At 41.7% G+C, this 12665-nt stretch overlaps 1 protein-coding gene across 1 annotated transcript in view; it reads right to left on the bottom strand.

Annotated features, from left to right (window-relative positions):
* The window catches only part of MTM1 (myotubularin 1), a 66882-nt gene that overhangs the window by 24115 nt on the left and 30102 nt on the right, over positions 1-12665 (bottom strand). The window contains exons 6-7 of the mRNA XM_052663014.1: positions 3055-3138; positions 418-567 (exon numbers count right to left, since the gene is read on the bottom strand). Of these exons, the coding sequence (XP_052518974.1) occupies positions 418-567; positions 3055-3138 (234 nt within the window). The remainder of the gene's footprint in view (positions 1-417; positions 568-3054; positions 3139-12665) is intronic.

The raw sequence follows: 12665 nt of genomic DNA, 5'->3' as shown, positions 1-12665 counted from the left end.
AATCCTAATAAAGGTGCTAAGTAAAAGCCTGTAATTACAGGCTCCATAACACAGGGTATTTCTAGTGTTGTTTCTAATGTGTCAGCTGACACTGACCAAGAGCCTCACATCTGTTAATCACTGTGCTACAAAGAGAGAAGCCACAGAGACCCTGTCCTCCCCTCTTCCTTCTCACCTGGTGTTACCTGTTTCCTCTCCTATATAAAAACTACTTGAGTTCATGCTCTGTCCTTGACTGCAAGCTTCTGGGGGGGCAGGTGACATCTTACTTCTCTCCCTATTTGGCCTGCTGCTTTGCACTCAGAAGACATTTGATGATAACTTGTGGGACTGAAATTCCAAAACAGCCTTTCTCTGAATTACTTGACTGCCATTGTCATGGCACTCTTTACAAAAGACATGAATTGCAGTACTCACTGGAATTCGGTTTCGGGATCGAAAAGTTGCAACTCTCCTAAGATCTTCATCAGAGGCACGATACGGAACCACCAAGAGAGCTGGGTAAGTGTCACACAGTTTGTAGCACTTATTAATAAAAGTGATTCTCCAATGGTGATTGGGCAAGCCCTGCAGGAGAAAAGGAAGTTCATGTCAACACGGAGGACTCCTCTCTGGGTCTGGCCATCGCTGGGTCTCCTTTCTCCTTTCGAGCAGAAGGCAAACGTGTGTCTGACAGCAGAGTGATAACACTCTACTGATTCCCAATAAGGGAACCAGATCGGTAATCCAGACAACAGAACACAAGACAAAACACAGGTGGGCTCCAAAATTCTAAACTGCCATGGATAAATGCAAATTCTGTTCAACTTGAGATCTTCCTTCATTTCATGCCAAACTCTTCTCTACTTCTTGTACGGAGAAACTCAAGCTCCCCCCCCCCCCCCCCGCCCCCGCCAACTCACTCACACACCTTAAAGAAAAGTACATTGTGTAATCTTCATGTGTGTCTAACTGAGGGTAGAAAAGCTATCAGGCAACTTCTACCCCCTACTCAAAACAGGGAGAATACTTCAACCTGCTCCAAAGTAGAAAGAAGCTAAGCTTGTAAAGAAATTCACACTGTATGTCATTGTCAATGTATGGCAAAAACCACTACAAGGTTGTAAAGTAATTAGCCTCAAATTAAAATTAATTTAAAAAATAAATTCATAGAAGGGAAGTAAGGAAAACCCCTCTGGGGAGGCTCATTTTTTGGGGATGGGTGATTGCCCTATGGCTTGTGTGTCAAAGAGAGTCATCTGCATTTGAGGCGGCCTGCTAGTGTGACAGGGACACACGGAAGACATCTTCCATCCTACTGCCTACTCACAAAATTGGATCTAGTGGGGACAAGGTCCAGAGGTGCTGGAATAACTCCCTCCCCACACTCACAAATACAGAAGTACACACACAAAAGTGAGCCATGTGGGTGCTTGTTTTGGGAACAAGCATTGTACCTTGTCTTTAGGTCTGGCCCCATAGAGTCCAGACCAAGCAGATGAGTCTGAAGTCAAGTCCAATTAGAGAGTTACAAGTCCCATCAGAAAAGTATAAGAAAAAAAGATGGAATATAATGGCAGTCTAGAACAAAATACCTTCAACAGTTCATATATGCATGCAAGCTTAAAAACAGGAATTGTTTTGCTTCAAGCTAGAAGCTTTGACCTACAAAATAAGTCTTAATACTGTCAATAATACTCCAAAATTAAGGTGCAAATAGTTTAATGCATAACACTACAGAGGTCTCCAAAACATGCAAGATGTTTCAATGGTCCTTCTTCTGCCTCCATATATAAACCAGAAGACAGGTTATTAATGAGAGGTATACACAGCCTTTGAAAATGATATAGTCTAAAGCTAGCAACAGGGCATACTACTTCATATATGTGCTCCAGAGATAAATTTCCACACCTGCATGTCTGATCAAGACTAAACAGGGAACTCAGCCAAGAGGCCTCGTAGTGGAAGTGGTGGCTTAAAGGTTCTCAAGTCTAGTGTTTTGTGATTTGACTTTATACTCACTGGGCTTGATTTGATTCTCAAACCTAATTTGACAAAACTTCCCAATTATTTGATAAGCGTTATAGAATGAGATTTAGGAAAAATCTCATCACAAAACTCCTAGCTGTCCCATGATTTAGTTATAGCAGAGGTCAAAGTGCAGCTCTTATTCCATAAAAGGCATGGGAATCTTCTTAAAAATGCCAGGAGACCTTCACCTCTGAACAGCAACAATACTCAAAGCCTCCTACTTTATTGTTGCAAATAAACATGCACATGGGTAAAGTTTACTAAGAGAGCAGTAAAGGCAATTCTCATACACAGTCATCAAAGCTTGCCTGGAAAAGTCATCATTACAGTTCTAATTCATTTGAATCTCTAAGCCAAAATGAATATAACTGAAATCTAACTGCCAGTAATAGTTAAGCTCCCAAACACATAAATACATTGTGACATCAATTCCTGAGTAGTACGATATAGAAGCTTGGCTTTTCTAGACTCTGAGTATTTGATTCATTTCATGGACAACATATAATGGATGTTCTTCGTGTAGTGGGAAGAAAACGAACTTAGCCATGCAACTGTCAATGCAGCTTCAACATGGCCCTGTAAGAGCTTGTAGGCTTCACAGTACTAGACAGACAGAATAAGCCATGTTCTAGTACTGCTAGGAAAAAAGTATTTAGCAAGGGTGTTGCTGCTGCTGCTGCTGCTAAGTCACTTCAGTCGTGTCCGACTCTGTGTGACCCCATAGACAGCAGCCCACCAGGCTCCCCGTCCCTGGGATTCTCCAGGCAAGAACACTGGAGTGGGTTGCCATTTCCTTCTCCAATGCATGAAAGTGAAAAGTGAAAGTGAAGTCACTCAGTCGTGTCCGACTCTTAGTGACCCCATGGACTGCAGCCCATCAGGCTCCTCCGTCCATGGGATTTTCCAGGCAAGAGTGCTGGAGTGGGGTGCCATTGCCTTCTCCGAGCAAGAGTGTTACTGATTCTCAAAGAGCATGACCAAAGGCATATATCCTCAGCAGGCACATTTGAGATTCTTCGTGTGGTACAGTATCTACTGACTTACCTGCCTTCTGTATTCTTCAACTGGATTATAAACGGTCCATCCATCCACGTTAAACTTTTCTTCATTCAAAAATGCAAATATCGGCTAGAAAAGGCAAAAAAAAAAAAAAAACCCAAAAAAAACACAGAATGTCAACTTCATTGTAAAGGAATTAATACTCTACTAATACCACAACCTTAGATTTTTATTTTATTTTTTACCAGATTTGCCTACAATGAAATAACAACCTAATACTTTTTCTTCTTCGTTTTTTTAAACATTTACTTATTTTAATTGGAGGATAATTACGATATTGTGATGGTTTTTGCCATACATCAATATGAATTGCCCATTAAGCCAGAAATAACAGTGGCAAATTCATGCTAGACTTATGCTACCCTCTATCTTGATTAACCATTACTTTTGAGACCACAGTTTTCTATGACTACAACATGATTTTTTCTTAAGTTTTTTTTTGTAAATTAATTTATTTCTTTTAATTGGAGGCTAATTACTTTACAATAAACATGACTTTTGGTGGTTTGTTTTCAAAGTGCTGTTGCACAAAAATCAGACTTCCAGACCCAAAAATGCCCATCAATTTTAAGCAGTATTAGCAATCAGTCAGGTAAAAGACACTTTAAAAAAAAGAAAGGAAAAGAAAATCCAGCAATGATTAGTAAACAGTGCCACTGTCTCAAGAGACCAGTGATGCATTAATCTATTTAAAAAGAGAGAGAACATTAGGAAAATTCTTAAAAGAAAGAGACAACATTAGGAAAATTCTTAATTAACTTCTCTGTGAGTTCTGAATCAATGCCCTGATCTCTGAAACGACACTCATCTCTTCTCTATGCTCATTCTCAAGGTGACATTAAGGAATTTCATGGCTTCAAATACCATCCATACCCTGGTGATTCCTAAATATCTATCACTCTGCAGCCCCACTGTGATCTTCAGACTTGGCCACACAAGTGACTGCACCACAGCTAGAGGACTGGGATGTTCACAACTCCCACCCAATCCTGCTCCTCCCAGTCTCCCCATTTCAGCAGATGCCAGCCCCATCCTTTGCACCTTGGCTTATCCTTATCACTTCACTGCTAGCACCCTGGTTTAAGGCTCTGCCACTTCCACTTGGATTATTATAATAACGCCTCCTAACTCTGCTTTCATCTTTACACCTAAAGTCAGAGTAGTAGTGGAACAACCTAAGTCAGCTCAAATCCTTCCCCTGCCCCCAAATCCTCCTGTGGGAGCTTTTCATCTCACTTTGGGTAAAAGTGGAAGTACCTGCAATGCCCCTGTGGCCTTCGCCATCTGGCCACGTCTCCCACGATGTCTCTGCTCCTCTGCTTCGTCAGTCTGCTCCAGCCATGCTGGCTTTTAGTGCTGCTCCCCAAGAGCACTGAGCACACACCAATCTCAGGGCCTTTGTACCTGCTGTTTCAGTTGTCTGGAATCCTTGCCTTCATGGTTTCCTCCCTTATTTCTTTCACATCTCTGCTCAAATGTAACCCTAATCAACGAGCCTTTCTCTAACACCCTACAGAAAAACAACACACACCCTCCATCAACAGCACCCCTCATCCTCCTTCCCATTTTATTTCCATCACTTGTGACCATTTGACATGTATTTACTTGTTTGTTACTGCTGGACCCCTACCGTCCTCTAGACCATGGGCTCCGTGAAGGCAGACACTTGCTTTCTTCCCATCCTCAATCCCCGGTAACTGAACAGTATCTGGCCCACAAAGGTGGAATACATATTTCTTGATCAAATGAAGATGGAGAGCTTTACACAGCCCCTGCACAAGCACTTTCTCTGGGGGCACTTTTCCTCTAAGTCTCTTCCTTCCATCCATCAGCCTAAGGCCTCAGGTGCCCCTGACCCCGTTATAGAGAATTCTAGAGAATTTCTGGAAAATCATCACTTAGCAGCATTGGTTTTCTGTATTTAAGTGGCAAGAGGTTTAAGGTGAAAGCAGATCAGGACCATGATCTCCAGAAGATCTTCTTGAACTTTCCAAAGCATGTGGCCCCCTCAGCAGGTCTCAACTCTGCACTAGGCCCCAGTGCTGTCTATTAGCAATGACACTGATCTAGCTGTACGATTATTGAGGCTTTAGGCTGATAGTGAATCCACAGCAATACTTGATTATTCAGTACCCTTGGGGAAAACAAGTGATTTCTGTTAACTGAAGTTTAACTCGAAGACAGAGGGACCTTTGGTGAGACGAGCACTAAAATGCATAGCACACGTCTTTATCCATACACAGCATCTACAGAAGATGCCCAAGCATCCTTTTGGTGACATCATCTGAGCACCAGATACTGCACGTGTCAGGACCTTGCCTGGGTAAATACTCAAGACTGCTGAACCTTGTGCCAGTGGGATGCATGTAGATGACATGAGGCTGTACTGTCACTCGCTTTAGAAGAAAACCTAGAATCTGCTTTCTTAAGTTCCTAATTTCAACATGGTTTTTGTTCATTTTTTTCCTGGTTTTTAGTTATTTGCATTTTTCCAATGAAGCTTAAGCAAATATGGTGGCCATTCAAGAAGAATAAAATTACTTACTCAAAAAGGCCAGATAAAGCTTTCTCTCCAGAAAAATCATGTGTATTAATGCCAAGAGTGTCCTGACTTGCCAGCAGCATTTTCAATGTAACTTACTACTTCTCAACCACTAAAAATAAACCAACTCTTTCTTTGCTTCCAATATCCTCTTGCATCCTATATTAAAATTACTGATAAGTGTAAGGTAAGTATACAAAATTGTTATCATCAGAAGCTATTTCCATAGTTTCTTTTATAAGTCATATAAGAGAACTGTCTGTATCATATGGGAATGATACAGTGTCCTCAAGGTAGCACAACCTATCAGGTGGCCTTTCTCATGAAATAGCTCTAGAATAACACGTCACACTCTGAGTGATGTCTAGATATACAGGACGAGTCCATGACTGGCATCCTTGACTCAGGAAACGTGCCTATGGGAACTCTGTGATGACACTTGATGCTAAGAGCCACACTTGGACCTCAAACATTTCAGGCAAGTTTATGAATCAAATAACAGCCAGATATTTCTTGCCATGAAATACAAAGCAAAACATCTAACACTGAACTGGAGCTTAAGGTGGAAAAGAACAGATGCTCAAGCCAATATTTCAACTATCCAAATAAATTAGCTTACAATTACAAGAAAATACTTTTTCAAAGTATAACTTGCTAGTTTAAATAGGAAAATACAATGTGAACACTGAGCTGTCACTAACTCTTTGGCTTTACTGAAGTAAGCATTCTATAAGAAGCAACACTGACATTTTCTAAAGTTGAATGTACAGGAATTACTTCCCAGATATTTTAATTTCTACCCTTTTCCCCCATTAAAGATTAAGATAAGAGAACAAAGCAAGAGTTTAAAAACACAAGCTCTCAGTCGAGTAACATAAAGGTGGATTATTACCAAAAAACTAAGACTACTAAGCATTAAAGCAAGGACAACATCATCCATTCATCTTTACCTCATTATCAAAAGGTACAGAATTCCCTACAAGTGATTACTTGTTACAAGGCTAATTACAGCTCCTGCATGAAAATGGTAAAACCTAAAGTTAGCAGCTTACATTTCTTGAGGATTTTACCTGTTATTTATTTTCCCTTATGGACATGTAGTTTTTAAGGCTTTGCGTCTCTGAGAATTTGATTTGCAGGATGCCATTTTCCACAGTGATTCCTACCTACAGCCCTGGGTCAGGTGGGGACACTGTTTGGGAAACACGAGTTCCATGGCGGGAACCACTTCTAGAGACTGTCCCTCGTGGGAACGCACAGGGAGTCAGGTTCAAGGTTGGTGATGACGTGCCCTCAGTGACCCCTGTCCCTGCACCCATCTTGCTTCCCAAGAAGGATTCAATCTCAGCTCAGGGAGTGGGCAGGGGGTTCAGAGATGGGGTTGGGGTTTCCCCAATGTGCCAGGCACTGCCTGGGCCCCAGCTCACCTTGCTGAATCAAGACCCTCCGGGGGAGGGTGGTAATGCCCTGATCCTGAAGGGCCATGGATACACCAGAACACTAGGAATCTTCTTGAGGGGTCTGTGTGCTCAGCCTATTTGAGGGGCTGCTTGACTTTTTTCTTTTTTTAAGTGATTTTTGAAATAATTATAGATTGACAAGAAGTTGCAGCGAAAGGTACAGGGAAGGCCCATGTGCCCTTTACCCAGCCTTCATACATGAGCATCCTGCATAACCAGAGCCCAGTATCAAAGTTGGGCAACTGACATCAGAAAACAGACTCAAGTGCTCACCCTGGCTTCATATGAGCATGTCTTCCTTTATTCGTCTCTGTATGAATATTTGGGCATTTCACCAACTCAGATTCCTACTAGTCAAGAAATACCAGGCATGGAGACTTAAAAAAAAAAAATCTTGTGCATTTTTTCCAGGATTAAAAATAGTACAATGTAACATTTGAAAAATGTTAAAGGACAAAGTTGAGATGAAAATCTCCAATTTCACACTAGGGAAAACAACTCTGACAAAGAGAATGTAACTTGTCTTTTTAATTTAGCTCCGTTTATCACTGTTGTGTCTTGTGGGAGCAAAAATCTGAAATGACAGCAGATTCTAGCTTTCACTTAATTAGCCATCATTTTAAAATGGCACTTATATAAAGATGCACCAACTCGCTTTAAACATCTAGATTGGATTTATTGTTATTGAGTAGATTCTATAAATATGGAGTGATTCATGAGCTTCCTTCTTTGAGGAGGGAGAACTGTGTCACTGAGTTAGGATTCCTAGATCTCACAAAGGGCCCTCACAGACAGCCAAAGCCTTGTCGCGCTGTCTCTCAGAACTGGATTTTTGAGTGTCAGATTTAGAAGAATTAAATACCACTGAAGAGGGAGACAGTTACAGAAGAAAACAATTTTCACAGTATTCAAGGAAGTAAATCGATAAGCTCTGTAAGATATAATAGTGCTTTCAAATGATGCTGTCACCACACAAAGCATGGTCATCAGTGGACACGATTCACTGCATCTCTGAGACCTAGCTTTAAAAATTCAGGAAACCAGTCACTAACTCTTTCGGGATAGAATTCTGCAATGTTTGAACAAGAATCTGAGGTGTTTTTTTCCTAATTTGATTTCAAAATTGAAGACATTAGCCTTTTTCAAACTTTTCATCTACCACTGAAGGGTGCAACAATGTAAAATTATCTCAAGAAACCAGATCACTTCGTATAAGAACAATAATGCTTTCATTCAAGTTAGGAGGAAAAGTCTAAAATTTTAAGGAAGAATGATAGGAGGTGCTGAAACTTGGCAAAGTTTATAATTCTAAGCAATGGCTTCATGCTTGATACAGCTTTCAGCCTTTTACTATGACTAGACATAGTAAGAATTTGTACAACTGCATCAAAAGTAATTTCATCCAAAAGTCTGATGAAAGTCTCATAGGTCAAAAAGCAACCTGTGCATGAATTACCATTGCTACATCTGTTTGCATAAATAATTCTCCTAGTTCTACCACTATCCTTTTCCCTGGAGAAAATGGCTTTAATATTCTTGAGTCATATATTCACGTATTCAGGAAAGGACTACAAAAGTGCACTTGAAATGTCATTTCAATCATTTTAGAAAAAGAACATTCTTTATTATTTGTCAAAATCATAATCATTTAAGGCTGACATTTCTCAGGGTTCATATGTGACATCACTTTTCACTGTAATTCTCTCTCCTGATAACTTTGGCTGTCAATGAAAATGCCAATGATCAAATCCAGGTCTACCAAATAAGCCTCTCCCCAGGGAAAGCTTCAGATCTATGCAGCCACTGGCCTCCCACATACCCACACCTGGTTGTCCCCTACAACCTGTGCTCAGCACAGCCAAAACGAACTTGTCTTCTCTTCTTCATTCTGTTCCTATGTTGCCCATCTTGACCACTGGCCCCACTATCAACCCATTTATCCAGGATGGATTCATCCCTATCATCCCATTTCCCCTCATAATTATAACTGTCAATCAACCAATTCTACTGATCTGATCTTCTTGATCTTTCTCAAATCTGTTCTCTACTATCCCTCTCCACTGTCCCATTTTAAGGACTCATTATCACATACCGAGGGGCAAATGATTAGAAATGATGTCAACATCCATCAACAGAGGATTAAATAAAGTATGAGACAGTAAACAGAGTATTAACAGAGTGAAGAAGCCCACGTGGTAGGCAGTATGTATTGGAAAATTTAGAAAGCAAGCTATGGAGGTGCATATGTAGCATGCTCCATTAGGGTCAAAGGAGGAAGGAATATAAATAATGAACTACCTGCATAGGCTACTATCACTGGGTGGACAGCAATATGCTGAGAATGTTAACTAAAGGGTGCTGGGAGGGAGATATTTTTACTATTTTTACTGCTGTAGTTAGTTCACTCTACTATAAGAAGATACCTGGCTTAGAAGAAAAACTAACTCTCACAGTTCTGGAGGCTGAGAAGTCTGAGGTCGAGGAGCCAGCATGGTCTAATTCTGTTGAGATCCACCTCCTGGTTTATAGAGGATGGCCTTCTTGCTGTACTGCACACGGTGAAGATGTGAAGTCTGGCCTCTTTTTAAAAGGGCACTAATCCCATCATGGGACACCACCCCCATGACTGCATCTAAAGCTAATCACCTCCCATTGCCCTGAAGGTTAGAGCTTCAACAGAAAATTTGTGGGGACACAAACATTCAGTCCTTTAATCTTTCCTTACTTTTCAACCATGCATACATTAGTCATTAAAAAAAAATCAACATAAATGCTTGCTGAATCAAAGCCCTTTCTAAACAGGATATTCTTATAGGTCACTTGGTGGCTGTTAGCTCCTGTTCATTCATTCCACTGACATTATTAGATACATTTAAGAAACATTTACTTAGCAGACACTATCTCTTATGAACAAGGTATTAAATAGATAAAAAGAGAGTAAGACACCACTACTGTCTTTAAAGAGTTAGAAATCCTCTGAAGGAGACAGATGAGGAGGGAGCAGCTACTGTTCATGTAAGGAGAAGCAGGTTAAGTGCCCTGAAAGGTACAGATTAAGTGCCATGGGATGCCAGGGAATGCCAGAGTTACTTCTGGACAGGCAGGCCTGGAGGGGTGCTAGTGGCATGGGAGATCACCTGGAAGGGTAAGATGACTTTGGACATGGTAACTATGAGGACTACAAAAAAGTCAAAAATGGAAGAAAACACAAGGCCATCAGCAAACACCTTGGTCTGGCAGCCAGCCCACAGGTCGGTAGAAAAACAGGAGACCATGGAGAGATGTGGCCACATGGTAGACAGAACAGAGGTTTGCATTTACACTGACAGGGAGGGACGAGGGGCTGAAGTTTCAGAAATGAAGGGGTGAGATAGTCTGAGCTGCCTCCCAAGGGCAGCAACCTGACAGACAGCACGTGTAGAGTGGGCTGGATCAGAAACAGAAGTACAAAAATCAGCAAAAGCACCATCCCCACAGCCAGAAAAGAAGAGATGGAAACCTGAACCAAGTCGGGCTGGGCACGAAGAACACTTGGATTTAGTAAATGTTACAGAAAAGGGAAATCTCCCACTGACCCTGATTTTGGAGCAGAAGGAAATGACAGCAATAGAGAAACTGGCAGCTCAAAGGAAGCTTGAGGGGAAAATGAGAGATTAATTTTAAACAAAGGTTTAGGCATCAGCTGAAGTCACGGAGCAGCTAATGGGAAACACAAAACCATGAAGGCAATGCTGGTCAACACAAGAACAAAAAAGACTGGGGATAGCACAGAGCAAGGATGGACTTTTCTAGAAAACCCATATTTAGACGCCAGAAGCAAGCTAAGGAAATGGAAAAGGAGGGCCAGGAGATTGACACCTCAGAAGCCACAGGAGAGGTGTCTGCCAGCGTGATGATCTAGATGCTCTAATTGATATTTCTGCTGGCAACATCTAAAACTGCTGGACAAAACAGAAACCCTTTTTAAAAATGCACTCATGAGCCTACAAGGGAAGAAGAGACTCTCAGAAGCCCAAGCCAAACTGTGAATGGAATGCAGAGAACAAGAAGAGTGGGCAGGACTGGTTTCTGTGGCCTCTTAGGCTCCAGGAGATAAGATGTAATGCCCTGGGCTGGCCAAGATGGGTGTCAAACTGGAAACTTCCTTCAATAACACTGTACCCTTGGGGCAAGGACAAACAGGAAACAAATTCCTGAGACTCAGAGGGAACTTACCTGTCTAGATGACCTGTGCTGAGCAAGGGAGCCTACAGTACAGGGCTGCCAAAACTCATATAACTTTCATGGTCCCAAAAATATCCTGCAGAAAATTTAATCTGTGAGTGCCCCAGGCTGGGAGTGCCCCCCAAATGCCTGGCAGAAGAAAATGTAAGACTGCCTTCAATCCTGGCCCTGGAGTCTTCCCACAGATAAAGGCCCAAGGAATGAGTCCACAGGCAATCATCACCAACAACCCAAGAAAGTAGGCCCCACAAGCCAGGAGACCAGGCCTGGCTGAAGAGAGAGGTGGTGAATGAAGTGGAAGACCCAGCAGCCCCGACACAAAGGGATGCTCTGTCAATTCTAACTTGGGACATCTGGTGGATATTTTATAAACATCTATTGCAGCTATTCAATTAAAAAAAAACAAAAACCTTTGAGTGACGGTGCAGTGGAAGAGGCCAAGGTCTTACAGTCTACCAAATAGGAAAACTTGTAGGGCCTGGAATCACTTTCAAAACAACGGTTTCGATGAACTTATTTGCAGGGCAGCAATGGAGATGCAGACATAGAGAACAGACTTGTGGGCACAGTGGGGAAAGGAGAGAGAGGGTCAACTGGAGAGAGTAGCATCGAAACATATACATTACCAAATATAAGATAGATAGCCAGTGGGAATTCGCTGTATGACTCAGGGAACTCAGACCAGTGCTCTGTGACAACCTAGAGGGGTGGGATGTGGTAGGAGGCGGGAGGAAGGTTCAAGATGGAGGGGATACATGTATACCTATGGCTGACTCATGTTGATGTATGGTGGAAACCAACATGGCATTAAAAAATTTTTAATTTTAATTGGAGGCTAATTACTTTACAATATTGTGGCGGTTTTTGCCATACATTCACATGAATCAGCCATGGGTGTACATGTGTTCCCCATTCTGACCCTCCCTCCCACGTCCCTCCCCATCCCATCCCTCAGGGTATTCCCAGTGCACCAGTCCTGAGCACCCTGTCTCATGCATTGAACCTGGACTGGAGATCTATTTCACATATGGTAATATACATGTTTCAATGCTATTCTCTCAAATCATCCCACCCTCGTCTTCTCCCACAGAGTCCAACAGACTGTTTTTACATCTGTGTCTCTTTTGCTGTCTCGCATATAGGGTCATCATTACCATCTTTCTAAATTCCATATATATGCATTAATATACTGTATTGGTGTTTTTCTTTCTGACTTACTTCGCTCTGTATAATAGGCTCCAGTTTCATCCACCTCATTACAACTGATTCAAATGCATTACTTATAGCTGAGTAATACTCCATTGTGTATATGTACCACAGCTTTCTTATCCATTCGTCTGCTGATGGACATCTAGGTTGCTTCCATGTCC

This window comes from Budorcas taxicolor, chromosome X (genome assembly GCF_023091745.1).
Source record: "Budorcas taxicolor isolate Tak-1 chromosome X, Takin1.1, whole genome shotgun sequence".
NCBI lineage: Eukaryota > Metazoa > Chordata > Mammalia > Artiodactyla > Bovidae > Budorcas > Budorcas taxicolor.
This window is presented reverse-complemented; position numbering and strand designations above follow the sequence as displayed.